At 37.3% G+C, this 26,702-nt stretch overlaps 1 protein-coding gene across 5 annotated transcripts in view; it reads right to left on the bottom strand.

The window, feature by feature from the left end:
• Hcs (holocarboxylase synthetase-like protein) overlaps positions 1–26,702 on the bottom strand; it is a 75,655-nt gene that overhangs the window by 12,674 nt on the left and 36,279 nt on the right. For 2 of the 5 annotated variants that reach the window (XM_067088553.1, XM_067088556.1), the window contains 5 exons: positions 18,212–25,771; positions 17,550–17,736; positions 15,413–15,529; positions 13,458–13,528; positions 12,090–12,128 (listed from right to left, as the gene is read on the bottom strand). In XM_067088553.1, coding sequence (XP_066944654.1) covers positions 12,090–12,128; positions 13,458–13,528; positions 15,413–15,529; positions 17,550–17,736; positions 18,212–25,771 — 7,974 coding nt within the window. The remainder of the gene's footprint in view (positions 1–12,089; positions 12,129–13,457; positions 13,529–15,412; positions 15,530–17,549; positions 17,737–18,211; positions 25,772–26,702) is intronic. The other 3 variants (XM_067088554.1, XM_067088555.1, XM_067088557.1) reach the window with 2 other exon arrangements.

Here is a 26,702-nt window from a genome sequence, read left to right as displayed (position 1 = left end):
AAATCGACACACCTCTTTCATATACACTCATAAACACATGAGGGATGTGTGTGGAGATCAAGTGTTTATACTTTAAAAACTACACCACTCAACTGCAACAAATGATGACATGATCTCACATAGTATTTAATTGAAAGCATTCACCAAAAAGACAGATAGAACAATAAAATGTTAAAAGTTGTGCTCCAAAGGCATTCATATTAATACTGTATGTGTTTCTCAGATATCTTGGTGAAATGTTACATTTTACTGCACAGTATATAGTGGAAGAGGAAAATTAGAGAGAGGTACAAGTAACTGAATATGTTTTAAACACAAGTGTCTCAGGGCATCCACAGGTTTAGAGGTTAGTAGCCACAGTTTATGGCAGTACAAAATCTCAGCCTTGATCTGCTGGTTAATTAACAGTAACAAACATGTACTTCTTAGTGTACAAAACTAACATTCCTTGTGCAAACTTCTCAATAAGCCAAAATAGAGCAATATCCATTTACCTATCTCCTAAGACATTCAGTGCAGATAGATTTCGCACTGGAATACAATTTGTCTTACTCGTTTTTTTACCTGAGCAACAAAATGTGATGAGCTATAAAAGCCTTACAATATTTTCAGCAGATAACAGAGTCACAAGATTATTCCAACACCCCGTAGAAATACAGGCAGTCCCCGGTTATTGGCAGGCTCGGTTATTGGTGATCCAGTTTTATGGGGCTTGTCTATCAATGAAAATTGGCAATTTATGGCACCAATATACACCGATTTCCGCTTATTGGCGCCAGTAATTGGGTATTGGCACCAATACATACCTAACAGAGGCGCTGATCTCCAGCTATCGGCACCAATAAGCGCTGAAAATTGCCAATTTTCGGTTATCGGCAATTTTCACTTATCAGCACGGTCCGAACGGAACCCTCGCCAATAACCAGGGACAGCCTATAGAAAGCTTATAATGTATTGTTCACTAATACAGGTATTCATTTTTAGTGTCACAAATCTCAGTGAGTGAGGCATACATTAACATGAGCTTCTGTTCCCATATTTTTGTTTTGGACAGGGTCGACACAACAGAAACCACAAATGGATGCTCAATTATCAATAACCCAAATTCATTCAATATAAAAACCAAGAAAAATTATAAAACCCCAACCAACGAACTAGCAGTTCTGTGTTACTGGTAAAAAATAAAAGCATGAAGTGAGCAGTAAAAAAAAGTCTCATTACCTATCTCCTCCTGCAAAGCACTACTTATGGCAAAACAAAACCCAAGATAAGAAACAATATCTTGCTTGAAAAACTAGTGGTGTAGTATAATCAAACAACAATAAAGTAACTATTTAAAATACTTTCGCCCCATCCTCATGATCAGTATATGAAGCTTGTGTAAAACAAAGGCTTTATATACAGTATACAAATGACCTCAAATGAAAGGCCATATTTAAACAGCATATGAAAAGAAAATCAAATCAAATCAGCCTAACTTTTCCTACCAAAACACAGTACAGTACAGTATAAGTAAAGTACCAGGAACTTATCCATAAAAACCCTTTCTTGATAATTCTGAAGATTTAAGCTGGATATGACATGATAAAAAGTCTGGCAGTACCAAACATCTTTCGCATAACCAACAGCCAATACACACCCCAATACCTCCACACAATTCAGCAATGTAGGATTGATAACAGAACTCACTACAAGTAAAGATAGCATTAAGAGAAAGATGCTTAGGAGAGTGAGAATATAGGATATTTATTGATAAGGGAAAGAGTGAGAGGTGAAATCAAGTATAGTGGGGGCAAGAGAAAGACCTATCTGCAACTGTGAATCACTGAGGTTAATGGTACAAAGCAACACCAGCTGATTAATCCTTATATCATTTTAAAAAATGAGGACAGGAGACAGGTTCCATACACCTTATTCACAAAAAATAATGTAAAAGGATCACGAATACCGTAACTCACCGTAATCACCATCGTGAAAATTAGATTCTACGATGGAACTAAATACAGGAAATTCAGCAGTCAATTATGAACTGGTCTTTCATATATTTACCAGCTGATGTTGCACAGATTAAAGAACTATGCCTAACTTATTCAATACCAAGAGGGACCTTTGAAGACAGCAAATCACAAACAAACTTCAGCATCTCATGCCTTTGATGTATGAAACAACAGATGATGCCACAATGGCATTCTGTAGCTAGTGTCACCAAAACATGCCAACAATTGACATCACTTGGACATCGAATGCCAAGCAGGCATCCTAGCTACAGCTACATGGGCATTCATCAGTTGAATCAATTAACTGCTGATGCAGTAAGGATAAGGACAGAAATCTGATGAAATTTTGCATTTTCGCACACTTAGGGAATTCAAAAGATCACGCAATCTAATTAACCCATGGGCTGTGGGTTACACCTTCAGATATTGTCTAAAACATTAGCATAAAATATCTGTTACCCACTTTCTATTACTAATGTTTTCTATTAAAAGGAAATTTTGCTTACTGCATAAAAAACCAGCAATAACAGGGCGCTCTGGTATTTCTGAAGAATAATGGATGAGGAAAAAAAGTGGATGTTTTTAGTGATTAATTGCACTCTCCACTAATTAAGTGGCACATGATAATTCAACGGCATTTAGTGATTAAAAACAAACAATTATTTTCTCTTCGGTACCAAAGTATCATTTAAACGAGGGCAATATAGAATCGTACAATTAAAGGAGATTTAAAACTGCCAGCTAAACTAAGCCTTATCAAATGGCAAAAGTTCATCCTGATCCACTCTATTCTGCCACCTTGATGATCAATTTTTTCTCTTGCAAAATCAAAGGGCAAAAAGTATGACCGTTGTTTAACAGGAGCCAATAACAAACACACAATTATATAAAACAAGAGAAATGTTAAATGTCAAAGTGAGCTTATGGGAGTGTTATAGCACTTTTCACAATTATTGACTTACCCCAGTTACTGGTTTCACTTTATAAACAACTTTCTGTTGCCAAGATAGAAATTATCAATTACAAATCTGACAATGGATACCTTTCACTCTTCAAAACTTTCTGCACAAGGGAGGAAAAAAACGTCAATAAGCCTTCAGTAAGAAGAATTATTCCTCCTCACAAGTCTGCAACATCTACAAGACAAATGCAGTACACCTAAGACCCTTGTCTGACACCAAGCCCCTTTTTCTGTGAAAAAGAATGGCCAATATACCTGCTACATCCTTCTATCCACGCATTTGGCTGCCTCAAGCCATTGTCCAACTCTATCAATTTGTATAAATACTACCTTTCCTTGTAATTTTGTTCACTCTACCACATGACAAGAACTGCTACCTCAAAACTTCATGAACACCACAAACAATCTTTGGTAAAAGCTTGAAAAGACTAATATGAAAACATATTTAAAGATGGACAGAGAGATTGACAGGTTTTCAACTTTTCAATTAAAAAATTTTTTTTTTTGCCCTTCTTATGCACTTGTAAGGCTTGCAAAGAAAAATATCTTAAAATTCATCTGGCAAATCAATCAAACTATTAAAATATCGAAGATGACACCAACAACTGCCTTACCGAAGGCAGTAAACCTTTAAATTGGGTATCTCTGATTAAGGCAAATACCAAACCAGAAATATGTTCATAAAGATTGAGCATGTATTATTAAGGCCAATACTGAACATCAGTACACCTTCTATTTGGTTAAGCACGTACGACGTAAACCTAAAGCACATTATTCTATCACTTTACTGAGCATTTGTTCTAAAGCCCAAAATCAAATGCAGATATACTTCTCACTCAACTGAGCATATATAGTTATGTATACTGTCATCTATAAGCAAAGTCTTAAAATGCACCAGATTACATCTAGACTTCTTTTTAGAAAGATAGCAAACAGCATGCATTTTCAAGGCTCAACTACTGTGTGGCCAATGCTTTGAGCAAAATACAAAATCTAAGAAGAGTATTTCCACCCAATGCTTCTTTGTCTACATGACCAATACAGCATAAGCATCGTTGTCATAGCAGTTCATCTAAATATTAACGAAGCTGAAACCATGTAAAACCTTTAGTTCAAAATCTGATAAATACAACATACTAAGCAGTTATTACAACATACCATCATTCAAGAAAGTTTAGATACTTACATTAGCACTGTTTGAATCATACTGAATCAACTGGGAAATGTAAATGTGTACAACAACAATACTGTAGTGTGTAAGTTACATTTCAAAAGGTTTTAGCCGGGAAACAATATTCCAGTACATTATCATAAACGTAACAAATAAACAATTCGTTAATAACAACACGTAGAAAGGTGACGAGGCTGCTTGTGAAAACACAGGGCAATTAAGTACAGTCCTGACAAAGATTTCACTTTGATTTTCATTCTGCAAATTCAAGCTTGGTGAGCTTATGGTAAGTCTGGCTTGATAACAAGAGGGCATCCAGAAACAAAAACAAAAATATAACAACTTCAAGCACGACATTTACAATAAAGCTATTAGACCTGGCTTTGAGCTTAATTTCATGAAAATTTTGCTAAATGGATACAAAACACTGCCTTACATATTAGTTTCCTGTCAATTAGACAAATTTTACAAAGGAATGGTTTGTATTTCAAGCGAAAATCTCTGATATAATTGTAGGAGAATGGGACAATTAATGCCAATGAGTTACAAAGACAGGCCAACAGAAATGGAAGCAGTGTCCCAAATACATCACAGTGACACACCAAACAATTCTTAGAAGTGCAGGGTACAGTATACCTTCTTTTTGGCATGAGGATGAAATCTAAATCATAAAAAACCACAATAAAACAAAGAGACATAAAGCATTTTCCTTCCTTAACTAAATCCCAGTAGACAATGCAAACTGAAATACTAAAAAGATTTAATTGGGTGATTAAAGAATGTAGTGTACCATATCTATCACAGTTGTTTAAAGAATATTAAAACACTGCATGTAAAGCATATATACTGTTAAACAGAATGATATTCAATATCCAATTTGCTTAGCCGCATACTCTACATGATACATCTTGGAATGAGAACCTGGATAAAACTAACACACAACACTCAGATTTGAGAAGAGCTGTAAACACACTCCAGGGAATTTATTAAGTGAATCAGATGAATAAGTTATAGACATATCTTTAGCACTGGTGAACCCTATCAGGTATAAATAAATATACTCCCATATACCCCCTCATATTTTACTCATATCACAAGGCATTGGCAAACTCAAATGCACATACATTCATACTGCATACAATCTGATACTATAATAGTAATGAAAACCCACTTCAGTGACTCAAGTGACATGAAAGAAAATAGTAACTGTTGAGAAGATTTACAGTATTACGGTATTTACTATCCTCCATTTCTTCACCTTCTGTACTACAGCAAATATTTTACACTTCCACACCTTGGATAATAGTTTAATAATACTGAGATTCCCCACAGTATACAGATGAACAAAGCAAGGACCTATTCTAACATCACTCTTTAATTCTTCCTAAAAAACCATCCATGCATCAACAATGTCTCACAAGCAACAAGTTTAATTCAGACTAATATCTCAAGCCATGAGGCCCCTAACCTAAGTACAGTATGCGACATCTCTCCTCACAGAAACTGATCTCAATGTAAACCATCTAAGTGCTTGTTAGTCCTCAGCTCTTGCTCCAGAATCTTCTGCAAAGCTCAAACAAGACACAGGTATGTTCTTATCCACTTCAGATATGTGGTTAGTTAACATTAATAATCATTATAAATTAGTTTATACAAATTCTCAAAGGGCTGACCAATGATCTTGATCGTTATACACGGGGTGAATATTGGAATGATAAAAGTTAAAGAAGGTGGACAGCTTGGTGGACAGAAACCAAAAGGACTGGATGAAAAGTAAAGAGCAGTGAGCAGTGCAGCTGACACAGACAAGACACTGCAAAAATATCATCAGTACCACCTACACCGTGCCAAGTATGGCATAATGTATGCAGTACTAAAGGTTGCTTATTATGTCCTTGCACTTGTCAGTTGAATGGATTTCTGTCTTTTACTTTTAATCAGTTTCCTTTGGGACCTTCCCCACCTCAGTGTACCTTGCTATCCTATGTCTCTGACTTTGTATTGCTACAATTTTTAGCCTTCATTTAACGAGCAAACAATTTTGGACAATCCTAACGAGTCAAGAAATAAAACCAGGTTCCTGGTTGGATTACTTCACATCAAGTGGAAAGAGCCTTTGAAAATTGCAAGCCTATGCTTAGGCTGAGCAATCCAAATCCTCTGCTTCTAGCCAAAGGTCCTTTACCCCGATCTATCTCAAAATCTGATCACTTCTTGTTAATCACAGAGTTTATCTCTGGCAAAATTTTTTTTAAATCCACACACAACTTATTGCACAATGCTGTTACCATAGACCAACAAATAAGACCACGAATATAACTGCAGTCAGTTGTAAAAACTGAATACGGTTTAAGCAATCTCTTGTTCACAGAAGAGCCCAACTAACACTCTTCCCCGATCAAGTAGTCGTCATAAAACAAGTACAAAAATTTTTCACTTTCTGTAAAAGTAAATGGTATCAAGACGACCAATTTTAGCCTATGTCTCCATCAGTACTACTCAAGACAAGCAACAGGTCATAAAACAAATATTGGCATCATTGTATTAAAATTCTTTTAAGGGTGAACTTTACAGATGAAAATAAAAGTTCTTAAAATTCTTTTAAGGGTGAACTTTACAGATGAAAATAAAAGTTCTTACACAACCAACTGCAGATAGGCTAAGAATATCATAAGAACCAACTGCCACAGTCAACAATAAAAGATACTGAATTTTTCTATCACACCTGAATAACAAAATCATGACCAGTCATGGAATCCTTCTTGCTCATAATATTGCCTTTTTGCAAAGACAAGAAACATCAACTTCAGGTTGCTCTGAATATGCTACAAGGGTCATGGCAAAGATGAATATCTAGTAAGTAGCTTTTTCCCTCTAGTCTCTTGAAGATGTTGACCTGAAGTTTAAAGGATTCTAACCAAGCCCCTCAAAGGTACACCCTTCAAACTACCCCACAGATGAAGAAATATACCTGAATGGAATGTTTTGATTCAAATGACTACAATGCACAACCCCTAGGAAAACAGTACAGTACTGCACATGATAGTAACAACTGGACTCCTTTGGACACACCATGAGTTAGAAGACCGACACCTACTTGGATGAGGATTTTGAGAAGGGAGGCTGGAATAAGTGGAGATTTGTGCAGGATAAAGCACATGAAAGATATGAGCAGCAGAATTTTAAAAAGGCCTTTTGTATCATTTGACACTGAAGACAATAATGATAATCAAGAGATCAATGACTGCCGTATTCTTCATTTTACAATGTAGTACTATTACAACTACACAAACTATTTTTCCAAAAAAATCACCCACTCAGACTTGCATAACTTTTCTCTGCATAAAATAAAGAGGGCATTCAACACAAGTTCTAACTGTGTGAATGTACAGTTAGAACATACAAATACATCTCTCTGGATAGTTCACACAATATTCAGCCAATCACACATGAACTTAAATTCTGATTAAATGCAAGATGGGCTGGGTTCACCTGTAGGCAGAAAACTGGGACATGACAGCATACAGAAGACATTATCTGGTAACCATGTCAGTCCACATAAGCTGTTCCAATTCACACAGGAGAACAACTTGAAAAAACCCCACTCTCAAATATTTTCCAAGACAAATATATCTGAAGCTCTAGCTTTCTTAACAAAAATGAATGAACACATCCAAAAAATGCAATGTTGTTCTTGCATTAAACACACAAATGGTAGTAATGACAATAATTCTGCATAAGCATGAGACAAAGATAAAATATGTAATGAGAAAACAGGTTTGAAAGCTACGGAAAAAAATGAGGAGAAAATGAGAAAAAGAAAAAGTGAAGTAATAAGTTATAAACAAAAGAAAATAGTGCATGAATAAGACATAAAAGAAAGGATAAACAATATGAAAACAATGATATTCCATATAGTTTAGAACATGGGAAAGGCACAAATTAGGAAGGATTCCTTCTATGGAATCAAAGCAAAATGTCTGTAATATCTAAAAACACATGGCAAATGTATATTAAAAAGAGTTATTCAACAGAGAGTGCAATATCACAAGACATGCAGTGCCTGACTCAAAAATGAGGCTGACAAATATTGTAGTGATATTTTCAGCACTGTCACAGAATTCAATCCAAGGTAATGCACTTGGTTTTACAATCTTAATCATTTAAACACTCAACACGTACTTATTTCCTCAAAAATCCTGGAACAATCTAAATACACTGACAAGCGTCGTTTTATTGCCAACAAATCAGTGATTAAGAAGAAAATAAGCAATAACAACCACACTGCTTTTCATTTCTGCTCAGTCCAAACATAGGCAGAATCTATACCAACTAATCAACTTTCCACAAAATTTCTCTAAAGCCAGTATCTGTTTACTCTTCATTATAAGGATGATCTTTGTGTGGGACCTTTTAAGTAAAATTAAATATAAGTTCTTTATGCAAATACATAATGCAGTTTTGATTGAAACATACTTTTTTCTGGTTAACAATTACACAAAATCTACCCAATCTATAAAAAGCATGAGTATATCTATAGCACTAAAAATTCTGTTAAAGACAGTTTGATCACAAAAGGTTGTACCAAAGCTTCCAAATCTTATCAAAAGCTGTGAAGTGGCAATCATTTCCATGTTAAAATAAACTCATTTCTATTTCCTTCAAGACACATGCATACTGTACAATATTAGTCATTTTTAACAACTTAGTTACATTCAGATGTCTTTTATATCAGGTCACCCCAAGTTAATCTATAAATACTGTACAGTGAATTTCTGACTGGAAGTGAATACTACAATATTGTATTTTTAAATTTGTACATACTAAAGTTTAAATGTACATGTACTGACTTTCCATTACAATATAAATAAAGGATAATCCAGTAAAAAGATATTCTTTCAAAACAAATTATTAATACTGTATACCACAAATTTGTGGCCTACAGTACCCATGACACATTGGTATCTTGTTTAAAACACAAAAGAGAAACAGTTATCAATAGAAGGTTCAGTGCATGAGCCGTTGGATCACTGAGTCTCTATAGTTAACTCATCAAGAACCAAAATATTTTGGGGATTTTGACAGGATTACCTTCATTTATCATAAATTCATTCATTACTACAATGATCTTTCTGTTACTTTCTTTTTTATTTTAGTTCTGCTGGGTTTCAACAATACCCTCAAAGTCTTCCTCTTTTATTAGAGCCATGGAAATGGCTACCTATCCCTACCACAGGTGTTCTGTGACAGATCCTACAAGACCAAGTACTGTAATGTTTCACAGGTTTTACTGCTTGACCCTCCAATCATAGATAGCACTTTGGCCCATATTTTAAGTGATGGACTTACGGTGAAATGCAGGTAATTCTTTAAAACAAACTTCAATTTATTCAATACTATCCCTTCACATAATTTCAGTTCCATCTTCCCAACCCTGCTTCATCTTATAGGTCAATTATTAAAACCACAAAAAGTGACTGAATGGAGGGGATGCAAAGCCCATGTTGACTGCTGCTTTTTGTTTGTTTGTTAAAATGATGTGTCTAAGATTTTGCCTACAATGGAATTGGTCTATATTATGAGTGATGTGTTCATACTCAACATTTTTTAATTAGAATTTGACACTTCAGGGCAATGGAAATTCTAATGAGAAAGCAATTAAATCAACTCATAATTACCCCTTTGTAGTAAGAAAAAACAGAGCTTAGTAATCCCTCATCATGTGTCTATTCTACTTCTCCAAAGTCTTCTTGTTCTGGCATACTGTATACATGTTATTCATAATATGCTTTGAATATACTTTTTCCAGGCACTATTTTTGCTCCTTTTTGAGGACTCACATTTATAATTCAATTCCATTCAAACGTTGTGGATATTCCCATGAAGGAAACAGAATTGGTTATGTATTTTACATGAAAGTAAAAAGAAAAATGCAGACTTCCTCCTGGTAAATTCAGCTAATTAGCAAAGCCAAAATTTTCAGAAAACCAATTCTGAAATAGTGCAAACCATTAACTTACCAGAGTCTATTACTCTGACATCTTAAATGACAGAACATCCAAAGTTTAACATGAGAAAATCATACACTTGATTCCTGGCAGGTGATGACTACCTTGGAAATTGAGGTGAACTTCTTTACTAAGCCTGCCTTCACCAAGTTTTCTTTATTTTTTAATAAAAAGACCTGCATCTAAATGAAAGCGATGGAGGTATCAAAGATGTGTTCATTCCAATTAAGCTGACTTGGATGAGAAAAGTCAGCATACATATGAAATAACAAATCACTACCTTAGTTGGAGGAAGGATATAAAGACTTTTCTTGAAATATACAGATTCTATTCACATAATTTCAATATGTCAGTCCAGCTTGCTGAAATGCCTTTAGCTATAACTTCATATACAACGAAACGTCTGATAGGATGATCAGGCATGAATCAGTTCTGTTGCTTGTTTTGTAAGGGTCAGGTCGAGGCGAAACCAATGGTCAACAAGTTATGAGTCACCTCTCTTCTGGCTACCAACAATTTTTCATTTGAGTAGATACTCCGAAAACAGGTAACAATAAAGAGGAGATGCATGTCTATAGTACTAGTACCCACTAGGGTAATGGTTTGAATCAGAAACTTTTGCAGTCGCTGTCACAGCAGATGATTAACAAGTGACGTCGATAACCTTTTATCTTTAGGAGTGAGGGAGCAATGCTTTCCATGGAATGGGGAACACAAGGAGGTGAGAATTAACTTTTTACCTCATTTCATTATGACAATGCTCGTGATGATAAAAGATGGGTCATATGACTAAGAGTAGGAGGCCAGAGGGCCTGGGACTGTCCAGACAATAAACCATTATGTCAAGACATGGTTTACATGTGCCAAACAAAAGAGCGACTGGTTGTTGAACAACAGCAAGGGCAGACACCACAGAAGCAGAAGTGTTAGGTACAAGTGCAGTCATTACAAGATGTGACTTCCCTTTCAGATAACTGGTTTGATAAGGATGTCTTGAATAGGTCAAACTCTTGTCTGCTGAGGGAAGAGTGAATTGAAAAAAGGAAAGCACTCAGAAACAACATAAAACTGAGTGAATTGAAAAAAGGAAAGCACTCAGAAACAACATAAAACTGAAAAATTACAGAAAAAATACACTGGTGGTAATTATGGAGAAATGGGGGAAAACACAAAAAAATGAATTATAAATGAAGACGCAAAAGGTATTTGGAGACTGATAAAGAATTTTGTCACTTGAAAGATCAAGGAAAAGAGACTAAGAAATGTCAGGAATTTTGGGTATATAACTGGAAGGGCAGCCTTTACCTACCTAGGAACAAAGATGGTTTGTCCTTTCACAAATCTTGTAGTTTGCCCTTTGAGTTACTGCAGTAATAGGCTCTAGTAAGTCTGATTTGGTATTACATACAAACATAAAGCTTGTAAATTTTAATGTGCCCAGAGTTTTTTGTTAAATTTATCATTTAGGATTAACAATATGACCTTCAAACATATAGATAATTTTCTTTGACCAGATTTATGAATTGCAAGTGTCTTCACCAATGTTATGTTTTTCAACTACAAATCATTGCTTTACAAATGACAGTACAGGCAGGTTAACTATAGATTTAGGTTAGCTTCCTTGTACGATGTCACAAGGTGAGCAATGATTTGCACTTTGCATGAACACAAGTCCCTTAACAGCCTAGTATTCATACAAAATAATATACTTCGTTATCATGAAATTTGTTCAAACTGATTTTCATCATCGTCATCATCCTTATAACTGAGAAGGTTTGTATCAACAGAAGCAGCTAGGGGATGCTGTGCTATGAAGCAGGACACTAAACTCAAAAGAACTACAGTCTGTCGTAATTGCATTCTTGTTCGCTCTAAGAACATAGACTGTGGGTTCCTACACCAAACTCGATAAAGTGTAAGGGTTTTAGAAGACATCTCCAAAGGGGCAATACCTGAGGCTACCAGGCTAGAAGTCCAGGGCAGCTCGAAAGCTACAAACCCAAAACATTGAAAAAGAAGAAGAAGAATATATTATTATTATGTTAGTTCATACTGAATGTCTGGCTTCTGGGTGACAATCTTGAAACTAAACTAGACTACAACATGGGAAAATATCTTTACAAAATGTTTCATCTAGCTAAAAAATTATGTTCGTTCAAAAGAACACAATTAAAATTCATACCCAGAGCCATTTAATCATCTCACTGAAGAAATAAATGACAAAAACTAAAGGATATAACATATCATGACCTAGTACATGCCAACCTCTGAGCTATTCTTTACATGAAACATGAATGGGTACATTATCCAAGGGAGTACCTCGGCATACATCTGTGAGGTAGCGAATCTGCCAACAGTTTGACTTACCAAAAATCCACAACATAACTGATTAGGTAATATCTTAACAATCATTACACAGGTTTGCAATTATTTTAGTATCGACAGGATACTAAAATAACAATAGAGTATATTTTAGTATACTACTGAGTATATATGACTTGCCTCATAAAAGTTAGTAGAGCAAAATAACAAGCAAGAGCTGCCCTCTTCAATATTATTTGACAACTCCTTTACCTAAGCTAAACTTGCTAATTTTCCAAGATTTTCGTAGGTTTAAAAAAGATGTTAATTAAAAGGAGCTAGGATACTGATACAGCAGATTCTAACCTATCTGTAATATGCCAGGTGCGACCTTGGTTGTATTTAACTAAATTTGAGCTTTCAAGATGAAAACTCAAATGTCACATTTCTAGAAAAAGCTTCAAAACTACCAGAAAATGAATGCCATTACCACTCTTCAAAAAGGGTGTTTTATATACAGCTATTTGAATAAATACACTAAGTCTTCTACAGGAAAAACCGGGGAAGAACTCTCCAAGGCAATTTCAGTGAGGTTGACATGTATAAATACAACTGCTGCAAGCATTAGGGGAATAGATGAAGCTCATTTTTATCACAAATTAAGAGGCAAAAAGCACAATTACTGTACCACAACCATTCAAAAATTATCATGCTCATTATCTTCAAAGATTATATTATAATGCCACACTTAGCCACAAGATAATCATAATAAGTCCATTATTGTAATCAAAGCAGGTGATGATCTTACCCCTATGTTCTCTATACCAAAAGAAGTAACATGACTTGAGAAAAGACCCTTAAAAGGTGAAATCTGTACACACATTAAAGTTGAATAAAAAAAGGAGTGACTCATTAAAGTGTAGTCATAAATGCAATGAAAAAACATTCACCATGTACACTTATTAACTCGAGCGTGACTACTTAAGTCTAAAATGTACGTTTTCAGATACAGTACGTACCAAAGAGTGGGACGGCCATATTTAAAAAGTCGGAACATATGGAGAGAACACGACCCCCTTGTAGCAGGTATCTGTTGGCGAGGAATTTTTCAGGGTTAGTCTAATGAAATCCCAAACAACATAGCAAGCTCGATGACACGAACATAATACAACTTGTATATGAAGGACACTAAAACCCTCTAAAATGACACTGAAATTGAGTTTGCAACCCTGTCAGCTTCAAAATACTGTCTCCATTACCTGTGCTATGATTTTAGCATGAAATTAAATATGCCTGATTTATCAGTAATTTACTCAAGGATATCACTTGCAGAAAATAGTTTTGATGATTTATCAAGTATGTGGTACCATGTAAATGTAAAAAATAGGGTCATTTTGAAGTGAATATGGCATAAATAGGGTTACTTTGCAATAAATATGGCATAAAAAACCCCGTGCTAATAGTAAGTTGACATGGGCAATAAACCTAAAAACCTGTAGGTGAACAGTGCAAGTGCAGTCTCCTTAGGGCACTCAGGGCTATATAACCTGCTCTGAGTTTGATCTCCTGCAGCTTTTACATCTAACATTCTACATTTACCACTGAATAAGTTACACAACTCAACCAATCTTGCTCTGAGAATCCATCAAAAATGAAAGAGTTAATTATCTGAGATCACCTGGCCAGGGTTGACAAAACACAATATGAAACACTGAAGTTTCTGTCGAACAAAAACTGGTTCCAAACAAGGAAATTTCTATAAACCATATTCCCGAAATAAAGATAAAATGGAAGCTTTAAGAGTACAACAATTATATTGCTGAAATTCATTCAGGAAATGCTTACCATGTACAGTACAAGGAAATGAATATATATATATATATGCAAAATGACAAGCTACCATTTCTACTCTGAATTATGTAAACCCAAATGCTACGTAATGAAAAATACAAATACACAAATGCTCTTGTATCAGGCAGCAATAAATAACACAATCAAACAGATGTACTACACACATGGAGGAAGCATAAGATTTGCCAGTTCAATACATGTACTGAAATGAATGTACTGTACTAATTACAAGACCACAGATTAGAACATATTTTACAAAAAGTTGTGAGATACCTCAATTCCTCTTCAAGATGGATAACACTGATTTAGTCCCAAAAATTATTACAGTATGTGAAAAGGAGATTTATTTCTATAAAATGTTAACAAGGAGCAGAAAGCCTGTATCAAACAACTGGCCTAAATAAATATACATTACTACTATTGCTTACACCTAAATTAGCCAACTGACAGTTACCAAAATTGAAGCAATCACCTCAAATAAATTACTCAAATAAATTGCAACTGCATTTTATGACAACACTGTTGAGAGCCTAGGCCTTTCCCTTGGCAAAAAGTTGCAGTAAGGCAAACCAACAACTAATGATAATTCAACCACCTTCTCTTAAGGTAATCATTGGAAAAAAAATTATTTTTATTATCTTCAAAATATATTTTTGATTCTCAAAATCCCATCACCTTAAAACACTGTCTGGCAGTTTTTCTAAACCAGCACGAAGCTGATTCCCCAGTGCACCTACAGCATTCCTCTATTGATTACTTTTGGGTTGGGCCATCTTTTCTCTTAATATCTCTAAATTTTAGGATGATTTGTAACTTTCCTAAATATACAAACTGGAGACAGATGTTGGAGTTTAGTAACAAGGCAGTTAACTGGTGGAAAGTAGGTATCTAGTTCATACGTTATGCTGATTTGTAAATTATCAACAAAAAATCTAATACTGATTTGTAACTTATCGATAACAAAATCTAATAATCTCCATTTTCCAACAAATGTACGCTATTCTATTTGCAACTACGAAGCTTAAACAACCTAACAAAAACTATGTCACATGCGAGAGCTATAGCACAGACACTGGATATACCTGTAGTGGTCTTTTCTTCCTTGTTATTCTACAAACTTTACCTGATAAATGCTGTGGAAATATGTGCTGGGACATCACCGCAAACAACCAGTAGTGTGGTGCTTCCTGCCCAGGGAGACTTGAAAGCCATTTCGTCAGTGAGTTGATATATAATGTACCTGGGACAAAGTACAGGCAGAAAGAATTAAATCAACTGAAAAGGTCAGAACAACAATTAGTTCTTTGGTGAGGGCAAGCAATAAATATTACTTCGGCCCAAACCATAAGAGATAACTACTAAGCATTTTATATCAAATGGGACAAATACATTCTTTTATTAAATATTTCCACACAAATTCATCAATCATTCATATAGAGCCAAAATCACTCTCCGTGATGTTCCCAAACATGACAATTTGAAATGCTGACAATGAAGGAGGCACAAAAGCTCAGAGAATTATAACATCAAAGGAAAAGTTAAGTATACCTTAGTTTAACCAAACCACTGAGCTGATTAACAGCTCTCCTCGGGCTGGCCCGAAGGATTAGATTTATTTTACGTGGCTAAGAACCAATTGGTTACAAAGCAACAGGACCTACAGCTTATTGTGGAATTCGAACTACATTATAGCGAGAAATTAATATCACCAGAAATAAATTCCTCTTATTTTCATTGGCCGGTCGGAGATTCGAACTCGCAGCCGATCTGATTTAGTGAGAATGAGGGGGAAGGAGGTGGCTTTGTAAGAAAAATGTATTTTATAAAAACTCATATTTATTCATAACAAGCTCATCAACTATATGGAACCTGAATTGCAATATAGAGTGAAGGTAAAGTATTGAATAGTGTAGCAATTGGGGGCAAATTATTTTCTGGACCATTGTTCTAAAGAATTCTAACTAGGAGCTGTAAGTAGCTGAGTAGCCCAGAGGAAAAAGAAAACAACTTGTACTTCTGATGTAACAAAAAAGGTGCAGAAATTAACTCAGTAACCTTCACTTTTTAAGACAAATCAGCATGCTTTTGTCCAGGCTGTTTCTCCTCACGGATCTTCCAAAGAAGTGCTTCCGTGAAATATATTTTTGCTCGAGTTCAGATAAGTCACCTAGGAAGTACGTGTAAGATAATGGTTGGCAGCATTGAAGAGTCACCTTTTATTCATTTAATTAATTAGAAATCTCCTCTTTTCTGTCCCTCAGGGGAAATCTTAAAGTTAATAATGCTCTCTCTTAAAGTTAATAATGCTCTCTCAAGGTCACACGAAGATACTTACATTCGTAACCTTCCTCAAGAGGAGGCACACATGACTGAGACTCAGCCAACCAGATCTCACAGCAGAAATAAGATTCCTAATACCTACTCCAGCTGAAAATGCACAGATTTACTGATTCATAATTTTAGTCGCCTCTCCGTTTCACGATAATATCTTTCAAGGTATGATCCAAGATATGCTATTCACCTCTACATTGTGGTGTGCAACCATGTACCACATTTTATGTCTAGGAGCACTTTCAGAACTTAAATCAGACCCCTTTGTTAAGTTTTTTAAATGATTTTAACCTTAAATTATGGCTCCATGTTAACTTCAGAGCCTTGGATTCCTTGCTAACTTCAACCCTGTGACCTCTAAGTGAGAACCTTGGGACCCTTGAGATATTTCTGGGGGTTTTCTGTAGCCACTTGTTCCTTCCCCCTACACTGCAATTCCGGCTCATGTAATGATAGATTTGCTGAGGAAAAAATTGTTTTTATATGAACACTAATTTCTTTATTGTAAACCCATCATTTTCAGCGAATATCTTTAGCCTCCTTACTCTGCCCAATGCTTGTAAGGAGGTGTAACCTAGACTACAAAAGAAGAGAGGTTTCTATTTTTCTGAAACTTCTTTAATTTGAGAATGACATGTCTAGAATTCATGAAGGCCATTTACATGGGCTAATGTAAATAATGTGTTTATATCGAAAGGCCAGGGTTGAAAACCTAGACCAGACGCAAATTTGGAAAGAGTGTACAGGACAATGGAGAATTGAGAAAGCACTTCATGCTTAACCTTGTCAAGGAAAAATCTTATACAAAATGATGTTCATGATGATAATGACGCAGAATCTGGTTTGTCTTTCCAACTTGCTTCTTAGTACTTTATAAACACATTCTGTTTACTGTATATGCAGTATATCTTAAATAATGGTTTTCTTACCTGTCCTGATTCAGACAGCTTTTGAGTGTTTCTTTGATGGCAACATAATAATCTGTCTTATTGGCTGCATAAACAAGAACGTTTGGAGGTTTTTCCGTTTCGTTATCCAAGTTCTTCCGACATGGTCCTTCTTCTTCTACTCGCATCAACTGAGAACCTGGGGTGCCATCTGGTGGTGATGGACCTCCTAAAATTAAATCATTTCATAAAAGTACCTTAATACATTCACATTCCTTGAAATATTTAGCATAATTTTGGCACAGGTCACAGGCAACAAAAGAGGGGAATATGTTCTTATGAAAACAGTACAGAAATTATAAAAGTTATATGTAACAACCACACTCATAGCTATATACGAGTGATGTAAAATCAACAAGTGCTTAGCTCTGTGAATCTTGTGCTATGAATTTCCAGCTAAAATGAGGCCCTAAAAAGCCAATGGAGAAAGAGACAGAAAAACTTGCTAAAATGGAACAAGATATAGAGGAAAGCTCTGTACCACATACATACTGAGTCTCATGAGTAATTATAATTGACGTTCTGTTGCCAATACTTCAGTAAGTGACTGAGTATTATGATTATGTTTCCAACTTCAGCATGTCCTAACATCAAAGCACTGTCGAAATGCAATTAAAGGATACTATAAGGGTCATTCCTCATACCTGGGGTTGACAATCCTCTTTTAGCCGGAGAGAACACAGCTGCAGACGAATGCGGTCTTCTGAAGGGGCTGGAGGTAAAACTGGAGCTGTGGGGAAGGCCCCGAACAAATGGTGATCCAGTGCGCTGAAGGTTTGGGTTAGATGCTGCTATCTCACGCGAGCCTGAAAGATGCATGTTGTGAGGTAAACTAAGCTTCTTACCAGCAGGGCTATGATGTGAACTCCTTCTATGGAAGTACTCTGAATGTCTGTCAATTTCTGAATCTTCAAACAAACTACAAGATGATCCATGATGAGAATCATTCTGGGCATGTAATTCTTCTAAGTATTCCTGATAATCCTTTTGTGTACGACTAGACCTGGGACTGGTTTCTGGCAGTTCGAACAACGTCTCTACCGATATCTCTCTGTGGAGACGAAAGCTACCCTCACGAGAGAAGGGGCTTCCACCTGGGGACTTCCCTCCGTCTGAGCAATGTTCCCTGATTTTGCCACACACAAGAATTTCCATGGAAGATGATCGCTTATTGAGTTGCGTTAAAATGCGTGACCCTTCTTTTCTTTTGGCAGGAGAAAGAGAGGTCTTATTGAGATCAGCCCCTTCACTCATGGTTCTACTTCGCTTTTCAACAGTGGGTTTAAAGCCAATGGTTACTGAAAAGCTGTTACTGGATCCACGAAGTGCTCGCGTCCCCATGACGGGGGCTGGAGGACTCATATCTCTACTGGCAGGAAGACTATATGACGAGGCTGAAGCAGGCATCTTATTTCTTTTGGGTGAAGTGTGTGGAGATGACTGAGGAGAGGAATGAGTTGAAGACAAAAGGGGGTTGTCTACAGATTCCTGACTACTTGAAAGATGGCGAGTAAGAACATGTCTATACAGTCTAGGGGACGGCTGGTTTCCGAGACTAGCTTTGCGGGGATGGCTTATAATACGTTTCGGAGAAGACTGAAGACTCCCAACGGGACTCTCGCTGTCTGATCCTGAGGTACCAAGTGCAGCGCTACTTCTACGGAGGGTTGTTGCTACACCCGCATCCATGGGCTTACTTACCTGCCTGACACTAACTGGGCTACTAATGACAGGGCGGCTTTTGCCATTACTTGATACTGGGCTAGAGCGGGTCTTCTCTACATCTCGATTAGGGCTGTCAGAGACATTACCTTTTTCCCCATGTTTGTGCTCATCATGAGATGGGGACTGCGTGCTGCCTCTGCTCTTCCTCTCAAACTTCCTAAACAAAGAAGGAGAGGAGAGTTTCTCTTGGGATGACGAATCTTTCTCTTTATCCTTGTCCTTCAACTTACTCCTCTTCAACAACCCCTTCAGAGACATCATGGTGGATTTTTTCTCACTGCCACCACTGGCCTCCTTTTCTTTCTTCTTTTTCTTGCTCTTATCCTCCTTTTCCTTCTTCTTCTCTTCCTTTTCCTTTTTAGATGATGCTAACGTTCCGACAGGCAATGTGGCGCTCCTGTGCATCTCCTTATTCTTACTCTTGTTGCCTTTTTCTCCTGAATCAATGTCAACAGAGAGTATCTTTTTCCTTGCACCTCGTGATCTTTGCTGTGCACTGACCTGATCAAAATGTGGAAACTTATCGAGAGAACCCTGAGATTTAAGACTAGCTTTATCACACTTCATTGATAAATCTTCTGACTTTGCGCTCGAGATTGAACCTTCCTTCCTTGACCGTAGTCGGACTTCACCACTGTGCTTTTCAAGGAATTCCAATGAACCTCCAACACACCAGCCAGAATTTTTTAGTGAGCTCACACTATGCTCACTGTGTCCCTTGGATGGTCTTCTTGTATCACTCTTAATGCTTATGGTTGATTCACAAGATTCAACTGAACTTTGATTGCGAACCTTCTCGGGTTCACTCTCTTCACTTGTTCTAGATTCAATTCTTACGGAAACTCCTGCACTATTCTGACAGTCTGATATGCTTTTCACTTCACTTTTGCTTCCCAGGTCCTGTATGGCTGATTCCTCTTTTCTACCACTACTTCTCCTTTCCAAATCTTTGTGTTCACCTCTTTGTCCGCTCGTCTCTTCCTTGTCACTCACTCTGATCATTTCGTCATCAGAAATGCTCACAGGTCTTGAGAGCTTTTCTCTCCGTAGTTCAGCCACGGGGGACAAGACAGGCAATTCTCGTGGTCTACTGTCAGCATTATCTAAAATCTTTATTTCAACTTTTTTCACCGGTAAAGCCTTTTTAGTACTGTCTCCATCAGCTGCCTCTGCATCTTTCTCTTCTAAATTAGGAACATGTGAGAGCTTTGGTTTAATTTTCTGGGCACCCTCGACTTCTGAGGCTACTTCAGCATTGTTCTGCTCGGCCAAGTTCTCTCCTTGAGCAACTGGTACCTCAGAATCAATAATGTCGCCTGTAAAAGGATCATAGGTAGCCCGAGGAGAAATTGCAGACTGTAAAACTGGAGACAGTATTGGTTGCTTGGCTGGTGTAACCACTGGTATTGTGTCATTTTTCCGCGAGGGACTAAAAGTAGACGTTCTATTTAATGTTAAAGATTCTGACTCAGAGACACCTCCCCTTGGTAATTTTTTTGAAGTTTCCATTACATTTACCTCTTGCTTCCCTTGCACCTTTGTTCCTTCATGTACAGTACTTGTCGGGGAAGAAGTGCACTGCTTATCAGTTTTAAATGTCACATCTTTTACAAGAGGTGTAATCGCTTGGACTCTTTTGGCATCACCCTCTTCTCCTGTAGCTTGCTTGGGAGACAATTCTCTCTTAAGAGATTTACCTCGACTTCCAGGAGACTTCTTTTCTGTCTGGGAAACAGATGTTTTGATTTCAGCTTTACTAGCGACTGGTTCCTTTTCTACTACATCTTGTGGTTTTACACTTTCAGTTTTAGTGAATTCTTTTTGTTCTGAATCCACCTTTTCACTTGGAAGCAAGCCATCCAAGTGACTTTCCTTCGTACTCTCGCTGCTTAAGGTAGACGTGTCAGAAATACTAACCTTGGCTGAAGGCTTCATATCCTCTTTCTGCTGATTATAGAAGTCTTTCACTGAAGGTAGGGTTCCCATGGTGCTCAAATCTCTCCAATCTTTACTCTTGCTACTACCAAGTTCTTTAGATGGTACCACAGTAAACACACTCATAGCCATTTTTGGTGGCTCCACCTTGACTTGATTTGCCATGTCTATCTTTGGACAATAAATGACTGGCCTGCCATCAAAAATATAATTCTCACTGGGTGGTAAAAACACCTCATCCTCGAGATCTGAAATGCCACTCTTACTGGAATGGCGACTGGGTCGGTCAGACGTGCTGTATGTTTCTTGATTATTGGGACTTGACCTATCACTAACGTCGCTCTTCCTGGCTGCATCCGATCTTCTTTTAATACTTCCATTGGGTCCTGGGGCAGGTGATTCTACTATTTTTGGGCTATCAACATGAACACTGCGGTAAATTTCTGATGAAGAAACAGTTTCTTCGATGTCACACTTAATACCATTTTGCTTTCCAGATTTGACTATGGCACCCTGATGTTCAACAGCAATCAGCGTAGGTTTGGATGGTTTACTGCTCAGTGTTCTTTCTCTTTGGGTACTATCCTTACTATCATACATTTCGATTAGGTCAGCGACTGAAGGCTGCTTTCCTTGGTCTCCCATAACGGTGAAACTCGAACTTTTCTGAGTCTTGACTCTGGATACAAGGTCTTCAGATGATCCAGGTTTTTCTTTCAATTGACTTAGTGATGCTTCACTCTTTCGCTCTGTATCAGTTGGTACAATACTATCATCAGCAGCTAGTCTTGTTAAAGAGCCTACATCAACTTTAGTTTTATTCCCATTAATACCATTTATATTAAACTCTAGAGTTCCCTCAGCAGTTTTCTTCAGTCCAATTCCTCCATCTACATGGTTAGAGGCCCTTTCTTCTACAGGTGTAATCTGCATCTGACCATCCAAGAATTCACTCTGCTCTTCTTGCGACCCCTGGCGTAACATTTTCCCTGCTTGCTCTTCTAACGATACTCTCGACACCACAGTGTCTTCAGATGACAGAGACTCACTGGTCTTCATCTTTGAAGAGTCATGGCATTCATCTGAAGTGCATTTGCTCTTGTCATCTCCATTAACAGATACAGTTTGCGAACTTTCCTCTAAGTCCTCTACGGCCTTGCTTTTGGTCTCAGGTATTTCAGCACTGAGACTGGATGAGTCCATAGAACTTTTCTGAGAATGGGACGCTGATCTGAATTTACCTCGTATATCACATCCTGCGTGGTAAGGAGTACTCTGAAAATTACTGGGAATACCAAAAGAGTCTAGATTAACACCTGCTTGTTCACTTGCATGTACTTTCATAAATCCACTCTCTTGAGTGACAGAATCTGACATACTTCCCCTAGCAGACCCTTCCTTAGAGACAGGACCACTCTCAACTAGTGTCAAGTCTCCTGCAGTAGACGATAATGTTTCCATGTCATCTGAAAGTGTATCAGTGCCTGGAAAGCGGTCTGTATCTGTCAAGTCAAGGCTGTCCTTTGATTTACTCAGAGAAACACCATCATGGCCTCCATACTTTTCTTCCTCAGGTGCTAAACTTTCATTCGGCAACTGTTCCTTCAAGCTCGAAAATCCAGATTCAGTTGTCGACTCCACAGGACTTGGCAAAACCTTTGCTATGGAAGATCCTCCACTGCTGTTCTGATCACTGTGCATACCCTCCACTCCTGAATCAAAGAGAGAGCTGTTAAAAGGGTCTTGATTTGGGTCATCATGCTCAGTACTGTGTATGCCATTTAGATTTAACATAACACCTTCATGAGTAACCTTGCTTTCAGGTCCATGTTCCTCAGGTGAAAAGTCATCTTTTGATTCAGTCATATACTGACTAGCCATTGAGATTGCATTCATGCGTTCCAAACGTAAAAGTTCTTGTTTTGCTACCCTTAACTTCTCTGAGTCTATTGGTGCTCGTGTTAATTCTATAACTACATCATCTGTAAGACTATCTGGCTGGGAGCTGAGCATTCTATAAGGCAAAGATTCAAAGGAACTTTCACTAGCTGTGCTTGACTTTGTATCTAATTTGTGTGTATCCTTTAAACACCTGGGCTTTTGACTTCCTCTGTTGTTATTTCCTTCTAAGAACTCACCCAAACTTTTCTCAACTGCATCATTAATGATATCTCCATCAGTTATGTCAGAGACTTTCCCTACAGCTTCTTCATCTTTGCTTTCTTGTTCCACAGTCTTCTCCTCCAAAATGATTGATATTCCAGCAAATGTGTTCTCCTTTAGCTTACTTCCAATGCCATCTTTATTATTAGTACTATATGAATCTGTTAGCTCTCCAGCAGATATCAACAACCCATTAGATTTCTTTTCTGGCAAAATATGAGCGTCTTCGAGTTTAGCAAAACAAGAATCGTGAACAACACTTCCATTCACCAAATCCATGGAGCTTACTACTTCTACCCCATGATCCAAAACTGTGTCCACTTTCCTTGAAACTTTATTTTCATTTACAGACGCTTGGTCTTTTTCTTGTGTGGTTTTGACTGGCAGAATAGTTCCATCACATGTCAGTTCCGGTGACTCCAAGGCTGTTCCATTATGATCTTTAATTTCTGACAAACATTCTACTTCGATAAGATTAACTGTAGAAATGACTGAAGGTTTTGAATCACTACTTATCTCTGAAGGAACATTCTTCTCAGTGATATCAAATTGCTTTGTAACCTCCTCAGGTGTTAGGACCTTCCTGGTAATATCAATCTTGTCTGTCACTTTTTCACATGTTACACTCTTTTCTGTACTACCACCTTCATCTGTTACTTGTTCACTTACTACAGTTACACTCTTTTCTGTACTACCAGCTTCATCTGTTAACTGTTCAATTATTACATTCTGTTCTGTAACTTTTGCTTGATCTGTCACTTTTTCAAGGGCCACTTGTGAACCTGACAAATCTACCACACACTTTTCACCTTGGGGCACTTCTTCTGAAACTGGATGTTCTGGGCCTGCCTCCTTTGATAAACTGTAAAGATCCACCTCCATACTCATACCTACTGGTATGTCAATGCGGCCTTCCCTCTTTATGGTTGGCAAAGGAAGTTCGTCACTCTTTACTAACTTCCTGACAGTTTTTCCTGAAGATTTACCTACTTCTTTTGGCTTTACACCATGAACACCTGGAATATTGGCATCTACTATTTTCAATTTGAATTTATTTCCTCTCACAACAAATGGTTCTTCTGGATCTGAAGACACTCTTGGCAATATCTTTTCAGGAGGAATAGAAACTAAAATACTTCCACCCTGCTCTGATTGATATGCTTTAGTTGGACTACATTCTTCTGAAATTTCGGTTACTTTCCCTTTTCTGTCAGCCTCTCCAGCTTCATGCTCCCTAAATTCACTTGGCTCTTCTGGTTCCTCACGTGTTGGTGTTTTGATCTCAGTTATGACAATCGGCACGACAGAACTAGGTTCCTCACTTATTGCTTCATCTTGCTTTCGTACCTGGATCTCTGTTACTCTACCATTCATATAGACCTCTGGTTCGATAGAGCGCAAAGGACGAGGTAATTTTAGAGTTGGATTCTCCATCTGGACTTTGGGAAACTGATACTGGAAGTCTGGTGATCCACTCTGCTTAACAAGATAATTTTCTACAATGTTAGCTAAGTTATCCTTGATTAAACTTGTTGCTCGACTGAGATCTGCTTCACTCTTTATTCGAACAGGATACCTCCTGGGTTCACGAGTCACAACTGATTTCTCTTGGGTATTACTTCCTGAGAATGAATGCTGACTAGAAGCTCCACCATTGTCCTCTTCTCCTGATGACCCAAAACTTCTGTTCTTGGTCCAAGACCTCCGTTCTTGTGATGATGTAATTGCTCTACGATAATGTTCTGCAGCCTCTCTTACAATCTGCCTCTCTGCCCTGCCAGGTTCTGCTTGAAGACTCTTGCAGATAACAGCTCCTGATATGCAAGTGTAACGTGGCAAACATTCAGGACCCATCCTATCACCTTTCAGCAAAGAAGTTCTGTCTTCTTGCTTAGAGGAAGGGCCATTCAAGCAAGAGGATCGTTGCAAGCTATACAGAGTACAAGTACTCCCTCTCCTTTTGCCACTGTCATCAGGATCATTCCAGAGGTCTTCCATAGGATTTGTTACGATGGAACATGGCTTCCTGTATTGCTTTCCTTCTAACTGATTTAAAACGCCTCTTACAGACAATGGCTGTCCAGATATTACATGAGATCCAGAAATAGCCCATCCTCTTGGATAAAAATTGTAAACATTGCAGGGTACATCGTCAGTATCTGATGTTGGGTAGTCACTAACACTGTCATATGATGACTGGGGATCAAGGCTAGATGCATGTTTATCGCTATCAGTCGAAGACTGAGGGTTGAGAGTGGTGGAGGTATCTTCCGTGGAATTTTCAGAGGACTGATGGCGCATGCTATGTGACAGTGATGGAGGGTGAAGAGAGTTGCTGCGAGCTTCTAAGTCTTTGGCTGCAATAGCTGGTAGTTGGTGCACTGTGAACCAAAAGAAATACTCGAATGAATGCTTTTGAACTCCTTGCACAAGAGGTAAAATTATCAGGCACCTATCTTGGACAGGTAATATTTTAAAACAATCTTAAACTGATCCCAATAACAGAAATATAAATAACGTTTTATTCTTCATGGTAGTATGAAACATTGTGCTTATGTAGCCTAATATTACACTTATATATATTTTTTGACAGGAGGAACTACTAAAAATTTGTTGAAATAAAATAAACAACTTATAACTCCTGGCATATGAAGACCAATCTTAAAGTGGATGCCTCTGACAGTAAACACCACCCTCTCACCCCTCCCTTACCAATCACCTTGTCCTCAAGTGGACATATCACCGTCTCTGAATCCAAGAAATTACCGTATTTAAATTCTATGAGAAAAATTTTTCCAAAGATTTCTGTCCATTTACAGAACAAATCACTGTCTTACTAGAACTACATACTGTGCCTATTTCAGTAGAAAGGTGAATAATAACAAGTGAGCATCTTGCCTGAAATACCATCATGTATATGTGTGTGTGTGTGTGTGTCCAAAATATAATTGACAAATGTGAGGACAAGTAACCTGCTGGAGCCTGGAATTTTTCTTTTAAACTCACCCCTAATGGAAACAAAAGAACTGTAAGTTTATTGTAATTTTCAATATAAAAAAACATACACACATCATTATGATCATTGTGATCATTGTCCAATCCCAATTTGAAGAGAATACTATTGTAGATATACAGAAAATTTTATGATAAGATAGTCTTGGAAAAAAGTCCCATACAGAAATGTTTATACAACCCAAATATTGTCCACTTAATCTGTTATGGTCTTTAATTATTTCAATATACTAAATTATTACTTTTGTTCCTCAATATACTAAATAATTGCTTTTGTTCCTCAAAGAGCTAATTCTTTGC

The sequence above is a fragment of the Macrobrachium rosenbergii genome, chromosome 45, assembly GCF_040412425.1.
Source record: "Macrobrachium rosenbergii isolate ZJJX-2024 chromosome 45, ASM4041242v1, whole genome shotgun sequence".
Classification (NCBI taxonomy): Eukaryota; Metazoa; Arthropoda; class Malacostraca; order Decapoda; family Palaemonidae; genus Macrobrachium; species Macrobrachium rosenbergii.
Note: the sequence above shows the minus strand (reverse complement) of the source record. Positions and strands in the feature narration are given on the sequence as shown.